Genomic DNA, 26068 nt, shown 5'->3' on the forward strand with positions numbered 1-26068 from the left:
GTTTTCACTGCACATTCCATTGTTGTACATTTATCCAACTATACTAGTATTAAGACATCCCTATTTATATAGGGCATGCGGTAGCATTGCGGTTAAGACGTTTCGCTGCAAGCTGAAGGTCGCGAGTTCGATTAGAGATGGACTCATTGATTTTCTACATCCATGTGATGTCTACTGCCTCACTATGCCCGTGACGTTCATTCAGTTTCTATCAGAAATGAGTAGGCCCCTACCAGTTGCATTTCCTTGGAAATAAAGGTGCCAAACGCGTATTACTAACATCCCTGCTGCTACTAGAGTCGACGGCAATTCGGAAGGCGGTAGTCTGCTAGCGTTTGCGTCGAGAGAGACAGATAAAGAGAGCAAGGCAGCGTACAACATTGCCACATCGTAATTCACGCGCACGTGCAATACAAATAGCGCAGGAGAGAATTTAAATTATCAAAAGACAATAATGACCTTAGCCGTTGATTACTGTAAGAATGACACCAAACAAACCCTCTTTTCTTCAACAACAATATTCTTTGCACGATTCTCAATCCCACACCACATACTTCTGCAATCGTTTCTTGCGCCTTGGCAACGTTGCAGCCAGCATCAAGATGGCCGGCAGTGTAAAATAATTATACATCTTAGACACTAATTTTCGCGCTTGCCTGTGCAATACTTGTCTTTTTACAGTCTCTTCTTTCATTTATTTATCTTACACACACAGTAAATGTTAGTTTTAGACTACTTATTCAATATATTGTAATACTCACACGTGAACAAATGAACTCGAGAAGTTCTTGTTATACACCGGTTCCACTGTACAAGCTTGTGATGTCGGCGCATATAGTAGTTGACCGCCTTCTGAAATGCCGTCTAGTCTAGTAGAAGTAAGAGCCTTATCCTTTTAGTACTACCCTGTGAGCCACAATGTTCTGTGCTAGGGACATTTTAAGCCATCTAATATTAATACAAACATGTTCACACTATACGTGTGTTGTTAACATAAACACTTTTTTTTTTCGTTGTTGGTAACTCTATAACATCTATTAGATGCTTTATGGTTGTGCTAACAGATGGAGTTACTTGTCAACAATGTGACGTGTGTTCAGGTTACTGCCCAGCGATAGTCCTGATGTATTTTATATTAATTGTGATGAATGTGATGAATGGTTAATTTTATTAACCCGGCACACTCACAATCACACTCACATTCATACAAATTTCCAGACTCTAGACACCCAGGGAATTCCTCTTCTTCAAGAAAAATTCACCGAGAGCCGAGCCCGGGAATCGAACCCGAACCTCCTAATCTGGAAGCCAGCATGCTGACCAACAGAAGCAGTCTAACATAAACATGTTATACAAAACACACACTCGTAAAATTCATTTGACAAAATTTCTTTCTCTCAACAAGATGACAAATCATGATCGAGTATTTATATTATTTTACGATTGCGTGAATTTCTAAAATCATTACATTATATAACCAAGCACCATTAGTAATGTTAATATAGCAGTAAATGGAAATTTCAGTCAATACGAAGTCAGACCCAAAAAGGGTTTGTAGTATTTATACTTAAAAGCTATTTCAAACAGGAAGAGAAACAACTTCGCAAGCCTAATTAGATTACAAAATATTAATGTAAATGGCTTTGACACAGACGCTATACGGTCATTAGGTAAACAGGAAATACAAATGATGTCGGCTTATTATAGACTCTGCGAAAACAGGTTGGTTCGCTGGCTTTACGAGCGCTGGACCCGGGACGGGTCAGTAAACTTAGGTAGGCTACTGTATATACCATAGACAAATAAATAGAGGTGTATACTAGAAGAAGGTGGGGAAAAATAACGTAACCGTTATTTTGGAACCGTTCCTTGTTTGGAACTGTTCCAAAAAGTAACAGCACCTTAGAATACTACGTTCCAAAATAACAGTGTTGCTCTGAGCTAATACGAAATACTTGCGGTTACAAATACTCGTTTCACTTTGGAACTACATTATGACAACGTCTGTTCCACAGAACGGAACATGTTTGGTACTATTGAAAGCAGTGACGCCAACTTTTGGAAAACAGTGGGTGGGCTCGGATCCCACGAGCCCATATAAGTTGGCGCCACTGTTTGAAACCAGAATTGGGAATCCTTTCGTAGTACTGAAATAAATGTTGGAGAGTAAAGTGAAAGATAAATAGTAAAGATACGAAGATCGTGTTTAAAAAATGTACACATTATCTTGGAAACTGATGTTAATTGAGTATAGGATTCTATCAAATAACATAATGCCTGTATTATAGTAACTACATTGTGAATTTTATCAAGGGAGATGAAAATATATAGGTTATGTTTTATTTCCAAATATTTTACAGTTTTAGTTGCATTGCCAGTTATTGAAATTAAACTAAAGTCTGTTGAAACATGACTGTATTATTGAAGTTCTTTTGTTTAAAAAAAAGTACAACGGTAAATTTTCATATTTCATTACAACGAGATTGTTACTCTTCATGACCGTATTAATATGAATTTTAGCACGGCTGAAATGATTATAGCTTTTATTTACTAATTTTTGGAGAAATTGAACACTATTGTGACCTTCAGCTATGCAGAAGAGGAAGAATAGGTTAGGTTTTATTTACCATTGGGGTCCATTTCGATTTCGTGACCAATTTACAAATAATTTAAAATTACATTACATTTCCTGCTTCGAACAAACCTGATCTACGAATTCAATTTAGCATTAGAAAAGATTTCATTTCCAGGAATTCACATCTCGACTCATTATGAGATCGTACTGCATCACATGGCATACAGGGAAGTATATGATCGTTTAGCGTCCTAGTCGTAGGTACGTACATGTTCCTAAATACCACTGTTACAATACATACTAGACTAGACGTCATTTCGGAAGGCGGTTACTTCTATATGCGCCGTAGCATTTCCGGTATGTGACGTCACAAGCTTGTACAGTAGAACCAATCAGAATCAGTCTATAACAAGCACTTCCTGAGTTCGTTTGTTCACGTGCGAGTGTTTCAATACATTGAATAAGTAAAACTAACATTTACTATGTGTATGTAAGGTAAATAAATGGAAGAAGAGACTGTAAAAACACAAGTATTACACAAGCAGACGCGGAAAATAGTGTTTAAGGTGTATAATTATTATAAAAACGTTAACGAGCAGAACGCTGCCGGCCATCTTGATGCTGGCAGCAACGTTGCCAACGCGCAAGAAACGACTGCAGAAGCATGTGGTGTGGGATTGAGAAACGTGCAAAGACTGCAAAGAATATTGTTAGTGAAGGAATGAGGGTTTGTTTGGTGTCATGCTTACAGTAATCAACGGCTAAGGTCATTATTGTCTTTTGATAATTTAAAGTCTCTCCTGCGCTATTTGTATTGCACGTGCGTGAAGTACGATGTGGCAATGTTGTACGTTGCCTTGCTCTCTCTATCTGTCTCTCTCGACGCAAACGCTAGCAGACAACCCGCCTTCCGAATTGCCGTGGACTCTAGTGGTACTGTACCCATTATACAAAATACTTGCTGTTACAAAATACTAGATGTTATGGAACACGGCTGACTTGATGCTCCCTTCGCTTTTAAATGAGAAGCGAAGCTAGCATCAAGTCGGCCGTGTATGGAACTACATTATGACAAACGATATATATATATATATATATATATATATATATAATTTAAAAAATTAATTTCTGATCCTACAGAATTTATCTGTTATGGTAACAACATGGAGTCAGACCACAAAGGGAAAAACACTGGAGTAGAGGGATTCGATCCGGTGCTGTGGATTGAACTTCGGCGTAGGCTATATAATATATTATGGTGGTACTGTTATTATGGAACTGTTATTTGCAACCTAGTATTTTCATGGAACTGGAACAGTTGAAACTGTTACGAGAAAATAACTTTTCCCATGTCTAATATGTACAGAGTCTCCCATAAAAACTAAGACCGAACGCACGGTGTTTGTTCTCTGCGCTACGGCAATTGCCTCAGCCGAACTTGTGTCGCGCGCGGCCACCCTGCTTTAAGCGTGCATACAATCTTACATGAAATCTTACCTTATAAAAGATGCTGGAAGTGTCGTCCTTCCTGGGTTATACAGGCTTTGTATCTGGTAACCACATTGTGGCTGACGCGAGGGAGTTCTGCCACTGTAATGTTTCTGATTTCATTAGTAATGTTTTCTTTTAGTTCCTCCAATGTGTGAGGATTTGTTCGATACACTTGTTTCTTTCAGTTTACCCCACAAGTAAAAATCACACACTGTTACATATGGAAAACGAGTGGGAAATAGACCAGCACTGATGACTCTGTCTGCAAACACTTCCGAGATTGTAAGAAGGGAATCTTCTGCTGTATTTTTTTACTTGGTTATTTTACGACGCTTTATCAACATCTTAGATTATTTAGCGTCTGAATGAGATGAAGGTGATATTGCCGGTGAAATGAGTCCGGGTCCAGCACCGAAAGTTACCCAGCATTTTCTCATATTGGGTTGAGGGAAAACCCTGGAAAAAACCTCAACCAGGTAACTTGCCCCGACCGGGAATGGAACCCGGGCCACCCGGTTTCGCGGCTAGACGCGCTAACCGTTACTCCACAGATGTGGACGTCTTCTGCTGTATGAGCAGGGGCTGAATATTGTTGAAACTATCCACACGATTTTCCGTTAACTGATGGAATAACGGCGTCAAAATGTCATCTTGGTAAGTATCTCTTTGCATTTACTGTCGTCTCGAAAAAGGAGGTCCATTTATTCGTCTTGCACTAACAGCACACCAAACACCAATCTTCCTATCATAATGAGGGACTTCATAAACACCATTAGGATCTTCTGCACACCAATAGCGAGAGTTATGACTGTTCACACGACCATTAAGATGAAACCATGCCTCATCCGAAAAGAACACAAGCTGTGGGGTAAACTGAAAGAAAAAGTGTATCGAACAAATCCTCACACATTGGAGGAACTGAAAGAAAATATGACGAATGAAATCAGAAACATTACAGTGGCAGAACTCCCTCGCGTCAGCCAGAATGTGGTTACCACATACAATGCCTGTATAACCCAGGAAGGACGACACTTCCAGCAGTTTTTATAAGGTAAGATTTCATATAAGATTGTATACACGCTTAAAGCAGGGCGGCCGCGCGACGTAAGTTCGGCTGAGGCAACTGCCGTAGCGCACAAACACCGTGCGTTCGGTCTTAGTTTATATGGGAGACTATGTATAAGCGATGTTTGTCCAAGTCCGACAGATGACCCTGGTGGCATTCGTGAATTAGACCTGACGGACTATATTACCTGAGCCCCTGATATAGCCGGGTTCCGTTTTGCGGACGATAAGTTCCAGAAGCCCGGAACTCCAAGCCTTACCTGATCATCCGACGCTGACAGGTGGGCCATCCTGCCTTAGCTCCCGATACAGCCAGGTCCGCATACGAGTAGCCCCAGCCAGCGGTCGTAGCTCCAAGCCCTTCCTATGCTGCTGTTATCTGGAACCCAGTTACTAACAAATATATTCTGTTACTAGAAAAAATTCAAAATAAATTTCTAAAATGGTTATATTACAGACTTTATAATGATTATCCTACCTATGAGAGTTATGCTACAATGCTTCAACATTTCCATTTTACTAGTTTGCAAATTCGACGAAATTGTCAATCTTTAAACTTTCTTTATAAAATTATTAACAATAAGTTGGACTGTGTTGGTTTATTTTATTTTACAACATTATATGCACCTAAGCTTAAAACGAAATTTCGAAATTTGTTTTACATACCAAGGACAAATACTGAATCCCACAAAAATTCCCCAGTTTTCCAAATGTTACAGTTATACAATAAATTACATCCTCATCCGAATGTTGATATTTTCAATATGAATTTCTCTAGATACAGAATTATTTGTTATCATATTTTACAGAATATTGTTGTTAGTTAATTTGAAGCTACTTTCACACCTTATTTCAATTTCTCTTTTTTCTTTCCCTTTTTTCTATTATGTTTCAGTTTTTCATAAGTGTATGTTTCCTTTTCCTTGTTTATGTTTTATCAATTAATTTGTTAGTCGTGAACATTGTAATTGGGCGTTGCCTGTTATGTTCATCAACAAATGAAGAAATAAATAAATAAATATCAGCATCGGAAACTCATACTATTCCTAACACTTCACCCTAGCCTATTTTTATTATGGTTGATGATATATAAAATGAGGGGGACGTGGAAAGTGTTGGTGGAATCGTGGAGGGAGTACTCCGAGAAAAATCCTCTGCAACGTTAGCCACAAATTCCATCAGGACCTGGCCAGGGCTCGAACCCGGGCCGCCTTGATGGAAGACCAACGCGCTAGCATTTGAACCATAGGTACGGCTGGGAAAATAGTTTATTATCCGAGAACAAATGAATATTTCGTTCTAAAGTAAAGAGCAGGAAATATAACACAATGCTACGTACAAAATGCTGAAGAGGACTTTGTGAAAGAAATGAACGTGACGAAATTTTAGAAGCTGTAATAATATACACTGCCGAGCAAGAAAAACGCAACACCTGATTAAATCTCAAATATCAAACCATAATACAAATTATAACATTACTTTATGCGTCTATGGACCTGTTTGTGGTAGGCAAGTGTCAATTCATATTTTGGAACGGTAAATGTACGAATTGGTTGGTTTGTGACACCCTCTTTGCCACTTCATGTCCCTAATTTATTTATTTATTTATTTATTTATTTATTTATTTAAACTTCACCACCAACAGAAGCAAGCTTTCAATTAAAGATGGCTTATATTGATACATATACAACATACATAATAAATAAGAAAAACAAAACAAACTATTTATTTATTTATTTATTTATTTATTTAATCTGACAGGATTAAGGCCATAAGGCCTTCTCTTCTATCCTACCAGATAGCACATTTAAATAAAAAAAGAAATACAAACACTGATAAAAAATAATACAAATTAAATTAAAGCCCTATAGAAGATCAACAGGGTCAAAGAACACTATAAGCTGTCATCGAGCTAATACAAGGAAAAAAAAGAAAGGGAAACAGAGATAGCAATGATGATAGTGATAACTGATAATAATAATAATAATAATAATAATAATAATAATAATAAATACATTACATATTAATTGTCAATTTTACAAAGCATAGTTCCAATATTATATATCATAGGTTAAGCCGAAGTTGCGCTACCTGACAGGTGTTCAACAAGCAATTCCATGAACTATAATGTGATTCTTTAATTTGAACTTTAATTTTGATATTGTCCGACAGTCTCTGACATGGTCAGGGAGAGAATTCCAGAGGCGTGGAATCAATATGCTGAAAGATGATGTGCTATTAAAATTCACTACCTAAACAAAAGCAGCTAAAACAAAGTTACAAAACTGTCGTTTTCTATGTATAATGAAATTCTGGGATATTGAACTCAGTTTTAAACAATATTTAAGAGAGACAAGATACCGTTAAGCCCCGAGAACGCCGCTAGAGCAGTCGCGTTGGTAGAGGATTACGTTATGTGGTTCAGGCATTCCATACATGGCCTCGTAGGTCTTGAAGAGTATCTGGAGCATGGTGACGCATATTCCTTCCTAAAATGTCCCAAAGATGATCAATTGGGTTAAGATCTGGACTGCATGATGGCCATTGCACGAGTTGGATCCCTAGTTCATTGAAGTACTAGAGGACATATCGCGCCACACGAGGACGTGTATTGTCCTGCAAGAGCAATAAATTGTAACCAATAAATGATGCAAAAGGAAGAACAAGTTGCCCACTGACATTCACACCTCGCACTTGTTCCAGTCGATTTCTGGCTTCGATCGCAGTGCTGTGGCGGTTACGAAGCACTTGAAGGCGCAGAACTGGTCACCTATTGCAAGAAGTTGACCCTTTCCTACCATATCCCGGTCTTCGAGAATATGAACGAAGTTCTCTGGACCTTTGCACTGTACGTGAAACCGTCGACGGAGTTGTATGCAACCACCTGAACCACATAACGTAAGCTGCGACTATCCTCTACCATAGCGATTGCTCTAGCGGCATTCTTGGGGTTTAATAGCATTTTAAATGTTTTTTAAAACTGAGTTCAATATCACAGAATTCCATTATAACCAAAAAAAAAAAAAAACAATAGTGTTTTAACTTTGTTTTGGCTGCTTGCGTTTAGGGTTGTAAATTTTAATGACACAGCAATAGATGTAGGGTGAGGGACAGGAAATGGAAAAGAGGATGTCACAAACCACCCAATGGATATACTTTACTTCCCGAAACATGAATTAACACTTGCCTAACAAAAACAGGTCCATAGAAGCACACAGTAATGTCATAATTTGCATTATGGATTGATATTTGAAATTTATTCAAGTGTTGCGTTTTTTTTCTCGGCAGTGTATTTATAGGATTCTGAAGACAGGAACTGTAATGAATTGCATACTGGTGAAAACAAAGAGATGATGATTTTTGACACCGACTACGATCCCCTAGCAATCCCACTGCATTAAAATGGCAAGCAAATAACATAACTAGTTTTAAAAGTAAGCGTTTATTAGGAAATTGTTGTCGTAACACTTTCCACATTAAGGTAAATGTGCTTGCCGTCAGTACCCACGTGAGACAAAGGGAGAGTATGAGAAGCACATAAAGCCACAACCTTGTGCATGTGTGTACGTGTAATTGACTGTTACGGAAACCACTATCCATCTGAAAAGGAATGTAGTGTATGCGAAACACACAGGACAAGAATATTTTTTACTCTTCATTTATATTACAATTTGAATAAGCTACCACTTTAAGTTACAACAACGATGGCGACTATTTCTTATTTGTTTAGCCTGTTTCTCTTGTATTAAAGTTAATTTGTATGATTCCCAGTGAAAATTGTTTTTAAAGGCACAAATACTCACCCTCGGGAGAAAATTAAACGCAGAATAAATATGGGAAATGCCTGTTATTATTCGGTTGAGAAGCTTTTGTCATCTAGTCTGCTGTCAAAAAATCTGAAAGTTAGAATTTATAAAACAGTTATATTACCGGTTGTTCTGTATGGTTATGAAACTTGGACTCTCACTTTGAGAGAGGAACATATTAAGGGTGTTTGGGAATAAGGTTCTTAGGAAAATATTTAGGACTAAGAGGGTTGAAGTTACAGGAGAATGGAGAAAGTTACACAACGCAGAACTGCACGCATTGTATTCTTCACCTGACATAATTAGGAACATTAAATCTAGACGTTTGAGATGGGCAGGGCATGTAGCACGTACGGGCGAATCCAGAAATGCATATAGAGTGTTAGTTGGGAGGCCGGAGGGAAAAAGACCTTTAGGGAGGCCGAGACGTAGCCTAGATGGGAAGATAATATTAAAATGGATTTGAGAGATGTGGGATATGATAATAGAGAGTGGATTAATCTTGCACAGGATAGGAACCGTTGGCGGGCGTGAGGGCGGCAATGAACGTGCGGGTTCCTTAAAAGCCATTTGTATGTATGTATAACACTCAAAATCTTGTGCTTGAATGTATAGTAGCGTCCCCATTTTTGCAGACTATTACAATCATGATGATGGTGGTAGTGGTGATGGTGGTGGTATTGGTTATAATAACATTAGAGATACATATTTTTTACTAAACAAATGTGAGGCGAATTTGAAAGGCTGATATAATATGTAGAGACGAGTTCTTATTATATAAAAATGTTGTCATTCGTATTACAGGCGATGGAGGTCCCTAAGGTTACGGGAGGTTGAGGTTTCCACCTTCGTATGCATTCGGCATTTCGAGCCTATGTTCTTACCGCCTTTACCCCATGGGAAATGCTCCTGGTACTTATTACTCATATGCTATAGTAGAGGAGGCAAGAACTGTCCTGTGACCTCATCATGTGAGTGGTTATAATATCAGCAATGGGTATGGAGGGGGAAGATAGATTTTAATCTGAGTTGAACTTCCGGGTCGGTAGATTCGTATACTTAACCATCACGAAACAAACTCTCTTTCTGATAGCTTATTCTTTCCCCTCTCGCACAACTCACATGTCAGGTCTCGCCTCCCCATCTGTAGAGGCTGAGTAAACTCCAGAGCCATAGTGCGGTCAGAGAAATTGGAGCAATAGAAAAAACCAAAGATTCCCTCGGGAATGTAACCCGCAACCTTCCAACTTGCAGCGCATCCCTTTAACCGCGACGATACCGCGCGTCTCTTTATACCAATTGAATAATCAAAATAGTCAGTGATAACTTCATAAGCAGTAGGCCTAATATGTAGGCCTATTATTCTATATAATTTCAAATTTTATACGCAACGAAAGCTTCCATTACATGTTTCAAGTTCAAAATTTTGCTAAGGGTAGTCTGTATGTTGCTCATTTTTCTTCTGATTAATTCGCCTGACATTTTTATAGCTGAAATAATACTGTTATTGTATGGCAATGAAATTAGATTGTAGTAAGGAACGATTAGACAGTGGTTACATCAAACGACGCATGCCATTTAAAATTTGTAAATTGCCCAATAGACATTTTCACAATTCATCGCAGTTATATAAGCCTATTGGACATGGTCAAATTTTTCGTTAAACCAATTGTTCAAGAAATTTAATTCAATTGAATTGCAACAAATTCCTGTTGCACATGGTCAAATTTTAATAAAATCTTGTTTGGTTAAAAATTGAACAGGAATTTTCCTAAGTAGAGCAGGTCCTATTTTCGTCAAATATTGGATGAAACCAACCAATCAGCGAAGCGGGCATGTGGAAAGACCGCTATCTGGGGCCCGTTGCACAATCCTTACAAATTACAAATTAACAATTTACAAATAACAAATAAAATATTACAAATGCTTGCAAATTGTGTTTCACAATGCTATCTTACTAATTTGTAAAGTTTGACGAGCTTTACAAAATCAGCTAAAGAAATTTACAACAAAGCATTATTGGTTACACAATATCGCCAACGACAGTTTACAAAAATCGCTAAGGAGCAGAGCTAATGTCGCTGTATTTTTACCACTATCGATACATATGTTTATACTTTGTACTAAAATAGATTATTCTAAGCTTACAAATTCATATTTCACCAACAGGAATTATGAAGTATTGATAAAAAAATTAAAACTATTTAGATTTTTATATATTGGCGACAATGGAGTTTCATGTGATGTGATTGGTCGAGTATACCAATAAGTCTATTGCTTAAATGACCAAAGTTAGCGCCAAATTCAGTCAAATAAGTAATTACCAGATTTGGTCCACGTACAAATATATAATTGATAAAATAATTTCAATGTCTACTACAAAATCAGGTTCATTTTTTTATGTTGATCGATCAGTATTTATTAATGTTGCATCCATAACCTCTTAAACATTAGTGATCCCAGTAGCAGCATAAAAATTCTTTGCTACAGTAAATAACATTTTGGTGATCAAAAATCTACCTCGAATTTAACTCTTTTAACAACATCAACTATCCTGCGGGCACTTTTGCACACTGATATCTTAGAAATTCCGTGCTTATCTGCTAACGTACGGAACTGACACCTTAGTATATTAAACCAATGCAAAACACTGCAGTTCTCGCTTTGAGGTTAGGACACCACTTTTCCACATTGGATGTGATGTCCCGTATCTTGTAGGAGAGATTCCAGCGCAACGGGACTCGGAAAGACTTCAGAATACCGCGTAGGTGGCGTCGTTATTGCATTATTGAATTAATTTATTTTTGGTGCAGAGAACTTCTTTTTTTAAGTACGAGTGTTTATTAAATACAGTCTTCGTAAATAAATACTTACGCGGTGTTCTGAAGTATAGCGCCGGACTCATTCGAAACCTTTCATAAATTCATACAATGATACGAACGTGTTATTAATTCTTGGCCCTGAAAATTTTACGTACCGGTATACGTCTTTGTTTGATTAGGCCTAAATTCAATATATTCGTCTGGGTCATTAGAACTACTTAATAACATCAAAACTTCTCTAGTTTAATTCTTAATATTACCCAGTTACTAAAAATTAATTTAATAAGTATTTCTTTATTGTATTTATTCAGAACTTGTTGCAATATCTAACTTTACACATCTCAAAGCTATTGTAGAAAATGTGCTAACTTTACAAGTAAAGTTTACACGTTTGTAAAATTACCCTTCATATGAAACAGAATGCTTGTAAAGTGCGCAAAATTTAATCTGTAAAGATTTTATTTCTTTGTAAAGTTCAACATTACAAACAAAGATTGTGAAACAGAAGTTTACAATTTACAAGCAAAGTTTACAATTTACAAGCAAAGTTTACAATTTACAAAGATTGTAAACATTGTGAAACAGGCCCCTGGTGTGCAGATTGTGAAGTTCAAACATAAACATTAAACATATATGGCTGTGATTGGAACAAAGTAGTTGTGAGTAAACACTCACAACTACTTTTACTAGACTAATTTCACTGTCTAGGCCCTTGCAATTACACAGGACGACTGGTCTTGACATCAAACGCTGCACACTGCTCATTTCAGTAAATTTTCATTCACATCCACTCCCTTTATAGATGAATTATTACCGAGACGAAAATCAGACTTCGTCCATAGTGTGATTGCTGGTTACTTCAGCATAAAATGTGTATGCTAAATCGTTTATGTACTATTTATGCTAGTTTCAATCTTAATGTTGGTATTGATGATTTGAAATTCCTTATCTAATTTAAATTGCAAGACGATCTTCCTATCCAACTTGGAGTGACTGGATAACTGTGATTGTTATTCATGATTTCAGGAGCAGTTGAAAACACTCTCAGCTATGGGCGAGAAGCTGCGTTATCATTGGTTGGAGAAAGAACGACTTATGCAGATCCTCAGAGATGGAGGAAAAAGTGGTTCAGGCTTCTTTAGACCGCAGCGAGATGGCAGCACAGGACAGAAGACAGAAACAACAGCCACCACTACCAATCCTCCGAACCTCTCGATCACACCGCACACAACACACGCTCCGCCAGCCCCTTAGCAAACCGTAATTAAGTTGAAACATTCTGATTCCGTCAGTTAATCTCGGTGATGGACAAGTACAAATGGAGAGTCATTATTATTGGTTTCAATAAATTAGCTGAGAAACAAGCAGTGGCGGATTTTTCCTTGTTGGTGAGAGGATGGCTCTTGTCTTTAAACGCCTAAGTTTAACCACTAAGCTATGATGCTGTAAAGTGAATATTGCACAACTGATCACAATCATAATTATGTAAAAGCAAATAATTAAATGAACAAGAGAACTAAAAAGAAGTCAAATTTCTTGGAGGAAGCATTAGCTGTAACGGAATTTTATGGCATCCAATTCTTAGAAAATAAGTTAGATAACATCTTTACATGAGTGTCATGAAAATATTTTATTAGATAATGCAATAAGTTATGTTCCTGGCTTACGATTTTGTAATAATATCTGAATATATGAGATCTGTTCAAAAGTTCCGGAACTACTTTAACATATTTTTCCGGGCATACAAAAGGAGCTTGATTACCTTCGAAATACTCCTCCTTCTGCGTTCATGCACCTCTTCTAACTCCGTGACCACTTCCGGAAAATGTCTTGATAAGGCTTTTGAGTAATCTCGCATAGTTCTGTCTCTAATTTAATGCCGTCAACCGTATGAAATCGTCATCCTTTCAAAATGGATTTCAACTTTGAAATAAGAAAAAGTCTGCCGGACCAAGATCAGGTGAGTAGGGTGACTGAGGAAGCACAGTTGTGTTCGTTTTGGCTAAAAATTCACGAATGAGTAGCGATGCGTGTGCTGGAGCATTGTCATGATAGAGGAGTGAGGACTTGTTTTTTACAACTTTCTTCTCGCATAGCCACTGGCGTAGCTCGGTCGGTTAAGGCACTTACCTGCCGATCTGGAGTTGCTTTCGGGCGCGGGTTTGATTCCCGCTTAGGCTGATTACCTATTTGGGTTTTTTCCGAGGTTTTCCCCAACCTAAGACAAGTGTCAGGTAATCTATGGCGGATCCTCGGCCTCATTTCGCCAAATATCATATCGATATCACCAATTCCATAGACGCTAAATAACCTCGTAGTTGATATAGCGTCGTTAAATAACCAAGAAAAATTTTAAAAATAAATAAAAAATTCTCCTCGCATTTTCTATCACAAGATAATACCAACGATTCACAATTTGTCCCTCATGTAAGAATACCCTGGATGTAAAAAATATAGTCAACATGATTTTCACGTTCGACCTGATCTGTCGCGGCATTTTCGACCTCGCAGAATTTTTCCAATCTATTCTGAGAACTGTATGTATGTTTGCATATCATATCTATAAACTCACTTCCTTCGTCAGTTATAGTAATTCCTCTTATAAAGTTTTTATTCTCGGTAGTGCGATCGAAATCAGATAACAACCCGTCTGATCCTCTGCCAGAAGTCATGGGACGAACTTTGCAGTTATTCGACACATTTATAATTTTGACGTGTGAATATCCATGACATGATCCTATCGTTATATTGCAGTCTTCTTCTACTTTCCAAATTGTCAAACGAAGATTAAAATGCACGATTTCACGAATATGTGCAACAAGAATGTCGTCAAGTGACGTTGAGAATCATCCTGAATTCGGGTCTTCATCTATTGACTGCCGACCATCCTTGAATCGCTTAAACGGTTTACAATACCAACTACGGGTCATGCACTGGTTACCATAAACTGCTTTCAACATTTTGTCTCTGTAAATGTTTTACCTAGGTTGAAGCTAAATTTAATGTTCACGTGCTGCTCATGAAAATCCTTCATTTCGAAAATTGCAAAACAGAATCTTCAGGATGACGCGGAAAAAAAGGCGGTCAAAGAAGGAGGATACCATTAGGCATTGCTAGGTCGTGCTGGTGCGTAATTTCTAACATTCCGGAATTTTAACAGGCCTCATATTATACAATGAACTATTCATATTTTCAAATCGCAAAATAAGTTTTAATAATAATCACTCCAAATTAAAGAATTTATTTTGTTAAAAAATTTAATAAATAACAGTTGCATCATTTTTCTCACAATAAATGCAAAGCAAATTATTAAAAACTTAGATATTCATATCTGTCACTGTTCTTTCTTGCGATGTGTAAATATACATTCAACATTCTATTTTAAAGTAGTAAACATAATTTATGTTTCATTACTTTCTACTGTATGTACAAAATTTATCCACTGAGACCATGATACCATCTCTTAGTATATTAGGCTACAAAATCAGTACAATCGAATAAATTTTAAGCAAGAAAGTCACTAATTCTTACTTTGATTTCGCTGAAATATGTGACTTTCTTCCCAGACATAAATAACATTCATTATTTCATAACTTTTTATACGTTACAGCGCTTCAGGTAACAAAATGCTATTAAATCAAACAAGGACGACATTTGAACCAAAAGCTGTTTGAGAATGTATTCAAAAACTTTCCTCAAGAACAGTATTACTAAGAAAGATAGTTAACTGAAGTAATGTATCTTATTATATGTAACAAAATAGTGACAGATCTAAAATTAAGGATAAAATACATTCCAAATTATCAGTTATACTTGTCGAAATTATACTCCTGCAACAACCTATAAATTACACTGATGTTATTTTTCTTTCATGAAAATTGTTTGGTAGATAATTATCATACAAATATAAACTAAATTATATTTTCGCTTAAAAACTTATTCTACCTATATTTAGTTCATTGGTTTCATGCAATACGTCGTTGAACTGACTATCATTCGTTTAGTTAACATATTCTTGCACTCATGTAACGTATTGTGATTTCGTAAAAGAAAATGTAGTTTCTCTTTCAGCTTAATAAGATTATTTTCACTGGTAGTAACTTAATGAATATTTTAAGATGGTTCATAACGCTTACGAAAATCCATCATTGGTTTTTAGTGACTGGAGATTTGCAAGTTTTAGTGAAATATTGAAGATTGAATTCACATATCTTGGAAGGAGCTATAGAGTTGTATAAAGTGTGCATGCATGCTTTCACATATTTACACTTATGTACGTTCTAGAAGATAGATGCGGAATAAGTTCTTTTCCCTTTCTCCCGTACTTCACTTTTTTGTGAAACATTTTCATAGTCTACGTCTATTGTAAATTTTACCAAAACATTCTTTTGATAGGATCATGAAGCAAGCCGGTAAAATATAGGTCTATAAAATGACTTTAGTAGTTTAATACAAGTTCTCTTTTGTATTAAAATAAACTTAATCAAATACATATAGGGGAGAGTCGGGTAGTAACGGACATCGGGTAATATCGGACAGTGCGTTTCTTTCATCTACCATCATATGGTAGTACCTGAATGACATGGTTACGTTTCTCTGTGCGACATCACAGAAACGTAACCATGTCAATCAGGTACTATCATCGTGTGGAAGATGAAAGAAACTCACTGTCCGATATTACCCGATGTCCGATACTACCCGACTCTCCCCTAACACTGTTCAATGATTGAACTCATTAGTTTATTTTTGTTATAGTCTACTTGATAATTTGAACACGTGGAACATAAAACTTCCTCATTATACTATCAGCTTCAGTTGGGCTGTGTCCGCCACTGCTGCTATGTTTCCCAACTTGTTTCATATCTTCTATGTCATATCATTGCTTCTAAATGAGCAAAGGGTGAACTGAACTAGTAGCCTACTATCAAAGTTCATAATGAGATTTGTTGCACACTGACATACGCACCATATAACCTGTAACTTGGAACTAATCTACTCTGCTCTCCCGAGAGCCGTAACACATGAATCAATACCATTAGTTTGTTGCATATGAAGAAGCAGCCGCAAGAATGTCTGTCTATATCCACGGACAAGTACGTTTTCAGGTCAAATTGTACTCTCAGTTGATAATAAGTAGAAATACAATCACACAATATTGAAGACCGAATAGGCCGATGTAAACTAAATACAAATTTAGCTTCCTAATCCACAAAATTCGCTTCAAATGAAAAAGATTTTACTGGGAAATCATCTTTACAGACAATCGTTTATGGAAGAAATCTCTATCATATTTATTACAACACTGTTTTCAATTTCATGCTATGAATCTTTCGCTTCACTGTCTCATGATCCCAGTGGGTTGTTTAATAAAAAATATGTTATAGAATTGACTAATTTCTGCTTCTTAAATCTCAAATCTATTTATATTACACACACAAAAACTTTACAAGAACCTTTGCAAATATAACAACAAAGTAGCCTACTGTGCAATAAATATTTTTACTGCCTTTTCTGAACACATACTATTTCAAACATATCAACCTTCCTTCTAGCTAATTGTAAGTAAACAATCTTAACAAGTGTAGAAAGAACAATTGGAGGTCTACAAGAATTGCTGGGACCAAGTCTGGACTAGATTCTTGAATAGAATATCGAAAGTTTCCACATACTTTACATCCACACCAAGTCTAAATCGGAATCAGGAATTTTGGCCCTTGGTAGGAAAATATAGGTCAGTTCATTGGAAAAATGCGACATTAAAATTCACTTTTGATTGTGATTACTTTTATGTTGCACTTATATAATAATTTCTGCCGGAGTAATGAGTTAGGAAGATTAATGTAATACATTAAAATCACATAATCACAGGCGTAGTGAGAAAAAGCTAAACACAATAATTTCTAGTTTCCAGAAGAAAAGAAGAGAAGAAAATTAAAGCAGAAGTGTATGGAAAAATAAGAAGAAAAATAAAATTAAGGGGAAGCAGAGGAGGAGAAGGATCGAAAGTAAAGTAAGAAGCAGAAGAAAAAATATCTTCTATACTGTATAGTTATAAAAGTTCTTAACCAATAAAACATAGAAAAAAATTTGAACATATTCTAGAGAGTCAAAAGTTTGAATAAGAAGAAGATCTAGCTAACTCTATTGTTCTATGTATTAAAACTTAACTTTTATTAGAAATGAAATAATAATATTTTAGGAAGCATTCAGCTTTTTCCTTAGCAATATATGTTTCCAGCCAGGAAGAGCTCAATATTTTTATGACACTAATGTTTCTAATAAATATTTGATCATGTAAACATTTTGGTTTGTAATTTGATTTTTAATTAGTGATTTATTATTATTATTATTATTATTATTATTATTATTATTATTATTATTATTATTATTATTATTATTATGATTATCATTATTCACACACTTTACATGCAACACAAATATTTTGATGATAATTTGTTTAGCTGTTAATGTCCTAGTGTTTATACATTTATTTATTTATTCATACATTCACTTATGTACATGTATTTATTTATTTATTCATTCATTCACTGGTCCACTCATTCACTCATTTATTTATTTATTTATTTATTTATTTATTTATTTATTTATTTATTTATTTATTTATTTATTTATTTATTTATTTACTTTTATAGCCTATATTTATTAAATTTATGGCGTCATGCATTCTTTAGAATAGTTAAAAAAATAATACTGATACAATTTATTATTTTAATTACCGTAGTCTATACGGTACCACGTTACGTATAAATTCAATTTCCTGGTTTGGTAGTGTATGCCAGTATTTGAACAATATTACCAACTTTATTCTGAAATGTATTGGAAATTTCCTATAATAATTTATGGTAGTAATTTATATGCATTAGGCCTACATTAATTCATGGAATTTTAATCCAAAAAAAATTCTAAGATTTAATTATACTTTCTCTTTTTTATATGTGTATTGAAGGTCAGTTTATTCGCTGCTTAATTTTCCTAGAGTTACAGTATATTAAATTTAAACGATTGTAAATACAAGAAGCTGCGTTCACATACATTAATTATAGCCAAGACTTCTGAAGCTGAAAATGACGTCTTCGGTCTGGACCATCAATGATGACCCTCTGTTTGTGATTGTACCACATTAACAGGGATTTTCAATCCACAGTTTTCCCTCCCTCTTCCAGAAGGTAGTGGGCACACTTTACTGTCATAAAGAGGACAAAGCATGTGATCATAATATACAGAACTCTTTTCAACATATATATTTTACATGTAGAAGATAGACGGAGTACGTGTGACTGTGCGGTGTGGATGATTGGAACCCTGTCGTGTATCAACTGAGACATCTGTACCACGTGTGTCACATGCTATAACCTTTGTTTGTTAGTGTCAGCCATGACAGCACTTAGTAGGAATATCGCCGTGCAATGGGCCAAAACGTTTTTAATCTAGGCCTACTGGTATTTGAAATTTTTCATTTGCATTCTTAGAAAAATTACCTTAAAGCTTCACAAATTTGTAATTAAATATTGCTTATAACAAATGCATACATAATAATAATAATTTTAATGAATGTGGAGTTGATATTGGCATTTTGAAGTAACATAAAGAGTGAAGGCTCTGTAAGCTCAGTTCGTAGAGTAATTATTGGATAAGGATTGGAAGATCCCAGGTGGTAGCGGGAATTTCTCGTTACCAAACTACCAGAACGGTCCTGGGGTCTACTCAGTCAGCCTTCTGTCAAATTGAGTACGGTACCGAGTCTTTCTCAAGATGAAAGACGATCAGAGGGTGCTATGAGCACACAACCTCATTCTAATATCGACGTCATGAAAGTATGGAGCTCTACATCCATGCCCCCATGTGCCTTTATGGTGTATAAAGGTAACAGGTTACCTTAATGTGAAGTACATTTCATAAAATATTAATAATTGGTTTTCGAGCAAATTGTTCTTTTCTCTCACTGAAGATGGTTTTACTAACTCGGTGTTATTTCAAGAAAATTACTTTGTAGTGTTTTTCTTATAATACAAGTGATAATAGTAATTGTATTAAGAACAAACAAGTCGCTAAAAATATATTTTAAATTTTGAAGGAAATATAAATCTAGGATATGAAATAACAATGTTAATTGTATATCTTCTACTTTATCTTAGAGAATTCATCATTCGGGCACACAAACATGAAAAGGAAGATAAGAAAAGTTAACTATATTGCATTGTTGGATGGACTAAATAAAATAACGGAAGGATGCGATGTCAAATTTTCTATAGGAGAAATTGAAGTTATGGCATTTTTGGGAGAAGATAAATTTGATCAAAAATTGCAGCCGAAGAGGACACATGGAATGAGTAAATACATTTCAATTTCTGTCACATACTGACAATTCTGACATAAATTGAGTTCAGTTATTTTATAAATAGTGTCATGGAAAGATCTATACATGATAAAACTTGAATAGATACCGACATAAATTTTAGAATATAAAATCAGTTTCGAAATTGTTATTGAAGTTGAAGGTAAACAAACGCCAAGGTACCGTATATGACATGACATGATATTTATTTATCAGCCAACTTTACAATTCATAGTTATAGTGGACCTTCAAATTTCTGCTTTCCGATCCACCATCCCTTTTATACATACCACCCTTTTCTATTAATATACTCATTTGCCAAGTATTTCTTTGTTTACTTCCTATTCTTCCGTTTTAACTGAATTGCTATATATCCTTCCCTATCTATCCTCTTCTATCCTTTCACATACCTAGACTGTCTCCCTTCCATTTCTCGCTTTCCTATTAAATATTGCATATTCATTTCCTTAATAATTCACATTTTTTATTTATTTTATTCTCTACTCTCGATGTACCTACTCTTAATCATTCTTTTCCAACTATTTTCTCCTAAATTGATTGTCTACATTTCATTTTTCTCTATTTTACAACATGTAGGGGAGAGTCGGGTAGTATCGGACAGTGAGTTTCTTTCATCTACCACACGATGATAGTACTTGATTGACATGGTTACGTTTCTGTGATGTCGCATAGAAAAAACGTAACCATGTCATTCAGGTACTACCATATGGTGGTAGATGAAAGAAACGCACTGTCGGATATTACCCGATGTCCGATACTACCCGACTCTCCCCTACATCACTGTTTTTCTATCCTCTGTTTATTTACTTATTGATCTCTTTCTCTACGCTTCTCTACTCCTAAATGTCATATTTTATTACCTTTTTCATATATTTATTATTTCTATAATACTCCTACAATTTACTACCCCTGATACTACTCCCAACCCACAACATTGAAAAACATGAAATATTTAATTTACTTAATTACACTTCCAATGTCTCTGTCTTCCACTTCACATTTGTGTAGATGTCTTTTCACTTTAATTTTCTTTCATTCGTTGATTGTATGTATACCTTACTACACTCTTCACTATCTTCTTACACTTAACACTTTCTTCTCTATTCACATTCATTCACTATTGCCACCCCTAACTTTCTTGCTCTCACTTTTTAGCACTCTTCTTCCTCGCCAATTCCATCCTCCATTTCGCCATTTAATAACCTCTCAAAAGCCCTATCTATTCTGCCCTCACAATCACTAATAGGCTATCTGGTAGTATTCCTTCGCACGTTCTTATCATGTCTTCTCTTGCATTTTCTCCATTAGTCTTGTCTATGCTCCTGACCTCAGACATTTCCATGTGTTTTCCTAATCCTTCGTCCTCATTATTTTGTATCTGCCTCACGTTTTGTTTTCCTCCTTGGTTTATTCTGGTCAGCTGTTTCGTACTCGAAATCGGCGTCAGGTCCCAACATAGTACATCTCTCGATTCAATGATGAATTTTTGTGTCGTCTGCATTTTTTCTTTCTTCTAGTGTGCTGCCTTCACGTACGCGTATTTTCACGTTCATTGAACCTCCGCGTGACTGCAAAACTCTGGTTTTACACAATTCTTATCACAGTATTCGAAATCGTAAACTTCATGATTAATTTTCAATTTGTCCTTAATCATGATCGCAAAATTCCCTTTGCTTCCAATTCTTGTTCTATATACATATAAATCCACACCCAATTTATTTTGGTCTACTCTGTTCCTATTGTCCGAAGATTCTTTTTTACTTTACCTTAAAGCATCGCTCTCTCTATGTGACTCAAGTCATAATTCAATGGACCCTTACTGAAAAGCCAATTGGCTAGTCTTATATTGAGACAACTCATCCTGCCTAAGGTATTTCCGTGGTTTTAAGACAAATGTCGGGATGAGCCCTAAAAGAAATGGGACACGGATCTATATGCCGTTCCCTATAAAGTTCCCCAATTTCTAACAAAAAAACGACGTAAATTCCCTGGTTCAGAATCAATAAGATACCTGTTACATGGGCGAGGTCACTCGTCTAGTCGCATTGCGAAAGGACAGAGAATCTTTCAATTTGCAGATTTACGGCCTTCACCTGCCTTAGTCATCGAACAACAGACGACTGAGTCTTCTCGACTCCACTTGCACTGCGAAATGGCAAAGCTCCTTTCAATGTGCAAGCTTACTCCTGCCATCCGAACAGCAAACAAACGAGTCTTCTCGACTCCACCTGACTGCGAAATGACAAAGTTCCTTTCAATGTGCAGACTTACACCAGCCATTTCTTCCTCGTCCCGTCCCGTGATCACTTTGATCACATTTCCGTCCCCTCCCGTATGTGGTACCTAAGAGATTACGTCCATTTTCGGCTTTCCCCCTTCAAAATTTTCTATAGTTCCTTCAGTGGAGCAGCGTAACCTGGAGTGAGACAAGTGGCCAACAGGCTTGGCGCTCACATATTCAGTTTCTTTCAGCCCCGAACCCTTTGCGAGGACGCGTTTTGCGTACCTTTTAAATTTCTCCTCCCACTTCTCCGCTTTCAATTCAATTCAGTTCTTTCTATGTTGATTCTGCAATTCCTCGCCCGACAGTACGTCCACTCGGCTTGAAATCTAGTTGCTGACTGGTACCGTGTATTACATTACAATTTAAGAAGTATAGAAATATATACAAAAATGGACCACAAAAAACACAGACATTTCAGAGGAATTGGATATAGCCTAATTAAGGTAAATAATAAAACGAAAACTATAGAAATCAGTAGATATTCCACTCGCAACTAACTGATACGGACTGCCAAGAACATTAAAAACTACACAACAAAAGCATTAGGTATTAATTAAAAACATGCATTAAGCAGATGATATAGATTATTACAGTTAGAGATACTCATTTCATGAAAGTTTTTGTAGTTAATGATGATGATAACGACAACAATGATGATGAATGATGATGAAATTGTCATCTCACATGAAGGAAAGCAATGGTAGAAAGGTAAAGTCATCTCTATTATACACCACAAGTTGGCGGAAGGTTAATGCTTTCACATTACAACGGCAATAATGGCAGTAACGTCATATCTAAGTGTCCGCTGCATTTACCTCCACGGAAATATCCCCAGTTCTCATTTCTATCAAAGATTGAGCAAAAGAAAAGGAATGGTAACCCTCAGTTTTAAACTTTTGTAGCTACGCGCAGAAATAAAATGGTTAACCTGCACCAAGCTAAATGAAGTTACGAATTTCAGAGTATGACGATAATAATGTATTACCACCTATCGTTGTACTATTGAACTCTTAATTTCATTTAACTTTGTGCAGATTTACCGTTGAATTCCTGCACTTAGTTATAGAAATTTACAAATGAGGGTTACCATTGTTTTTTTTTTTTTTCGATTTTTTTTTTTTTTTTTTTCGATTTTCATTATGAATTCCAGAACAATGAGCATATTAATGTTGGTGAAAATGTTAAGTAATATTCACGCTAGCAGAATACAATATTTTTTTTTTCGATCTTAAACTTAAACGAGAGACATTTATAATTTACAAGGATACCAACATAAAAATCACTTGCACCTAGTAGAAATTCTTTTCTTAAGGAAATATCCTTTTTTTCTCTGAAATGTTAAATAATCATGAATTAAAGGTAGGTTAAAGAATCGTCTGCATATCGTTCATCTCACTTAATTTTAAGAAAGACTATTGAAGAGTATGGATCAGAAAGTTAATTTACATTAAAACTGCAGTGTAAATTTAATTTCGAATTGACATCATATGAAGAGTTCAGAATCACAGTGGACCAAGCTCCATTTACTAAAACCATAAAGATGAAGTTATAACATAATTCAATGGAAACATATAGCAAGTAAAATAAAGTGTACACATTAAAACTAAATGATATGTCAGTCTTCATTAAACTATGGTATTCACTTAACTTTAACCCTTGCTTTCTCCGTTTTTAATAAATGGCGCTTGGCCCACTATAGCTCTGAACCCTTCGTATAATGATAGGCGTAGTTATAAAATATTTCTACGGTATGTAACACCGCTTATTCTGTTTGAGTTGAGTTTCACATTTTAATTGTTATTAACATAATTAAAGAATTGCCCTGCAGTGAACCATCAACTACGAATAAACTCTGTGAAACCTTGCTATGAAACGAGGTTTCTTATATAATCTAAAACAAGGAATGTAACTGAGTGCGATAACAATAAAAATTTCAATATATATGAAACTCAGATAAATATTAAGACTTACAGGTAATAGTTTGCTTCACAAGGCAAAAGTAAATTTGCTGTTTGTTTATGGAGTGTACCTAGTATTTCATTATTTGGGTTAAATAAAGCTCTGCTTTTTACTCTCTGGAAATATTTGCATAGAACAGATGTACTACAAACACACAGTTATACACTACAACAAATAGAAGCATATTGCACATGATAACTAAACAGAACAAGCTGATCGAAAAAAAATGCTAAAATGACTTAAGTGATATCTTCCTGGATTCAGTATGAAAGTGGGCTTTCTCCATTCAGTAAAATCAATAAATTCTACAATCAAGCCAGCTACCATGCATTTGCCTAACATTTTTATTTACTTGTATATTATTATGTAAGGTTTGTATTTATCCTCTATAAGTACTGTACAAGTCGAGAGTGAACATAATTAATGTGTATTTTTGTAGGAAATATCCTCTAAATATTTTAACAAGCAATTTTTTTGTATATGTGACTGCCATAAAAATTTAGGATTGTGCAGATCTATTCATTGCTTAATATAATTAATTACCACCGGTATTAAATTTTCACGATACGGACATCTACAAGAATCTGACTAAGTCTCAAATAGCCAAAATGACATTCCCTGCAGGACGGTTTTCACCATGATTCCGACATTCCTAAATCACCTGACAGACTGAGGCAGTATAGACGTGAAAATTATAAATCTTGACTCTGTGTGATTAAAGAAGTTAAGCAGTCAGTGTGTAATTGAATTACAATTACAGATGCTATGCTCTTCGATATAAATTCAGAAAAATAATCTAAGTTACCCACTTCACACATGGACATATAATTCCAGAAATATTGTATTCATAATGATGTGTGTATCATGTAAGTTGTATGTTACAGACATAACGAAATAAGGGGTAAAATGTGACATAGTGGTAAATTTGTCTTCTGTGATTAACTGCTTTAAATATCATGATTCATACATTGCCTAAAGTTTGAATTGCAGCCCAAGAAAAAAGATAAATATATTGTTATGTGTGAAATGACACTCCAGAAAACAGTGATATATCTCAATGACACGCTGCTACTTATGTAGTAAAGTACGGTATGTTAATAAAGAATATTTATATGTTTTAGACACAGTCCATTTCAAGTTGTCTATAGAGGACATTGAAAGATGTAATATCATAACAATAAATAAACTGTCTGTTTTAATTAAAAGTGAAAATATATACTTAATTATATAGTAATATTAGTGTGTCTTTGATGGATAATTATTTAATTTCACCTTTCTACCAACTCTTCCATGTTTCTTTTTTTTACTTAAACAGTAAAACCCATATTATTGAAAAAAGAAAAGAGTACATGACTGCCAGACATTTCATTACAAAAAATATCTATTTTCATTTGCAATATTAGTTTTTTAATTCCTTATACCGCAGTTCAATTATACAGAGTGTTAAAAAGTATCCAATATTTTAGGAGGTGCTAGTATGCATCAAAACAAGAAAATAATGTTTAATAAACATGGGTTCTACAACACATACTTTCTGAGATCTGAACACTTGTTCATAGGAGGTGCTCAATGTGACGTCCATTCATGGCAATGCATTTCTCTGCCCCTCGACGTAAGGAATCACGCACTCTTTGAAATTGACCTGGTTGTTTTTGTATGTGCCGACATGTTTTGAAGGCGCGATCCTGT

At 35.5% G+C, this 26068-nt stretch overlaps 1 protein-coding gene across 1 annotated transcript in view; it reads left to right on the plus strand.

Annotated features, from left to right (window-relative positions):
• LOC138704232 (neurofilament heavy polypeptide-like) overlaps positions 1 to 25618 on the plus strand; it is a 562031-nt gene extending 536413 nt beyond the window's left edge. The window contains exon 6 of the mRNA XM_069832112.1: positions 12786 to 25618. Within this exon, the coding sequence (XP_069688213.1) occupies positions 12786 to 13013 (228 nt within the window). The 3' untranslated portion in view covers positions 13014 to 25618. The remainder of the gene's footprint in view (positions 1 to 12785) is intronic.
• The last annotated feature ends 450 nt before the right edge of the window (positions 25619 to 26068 follow it).

This window comes from Periplaneta americana, chromosome 8 (assembly GCF_040183065.1).
Source record: "Periplaneta americana isolate PAMFEO1 chromosome 8, P.americana_PAMFEO1_priV1, whole genome shotgun sequence".
Lineage (NCBI taxonomy): Eukaryota > Metazoa > Arthropoda > Insecta > Blattodea > Blattidae > Periplaneta > Periplaneta americana.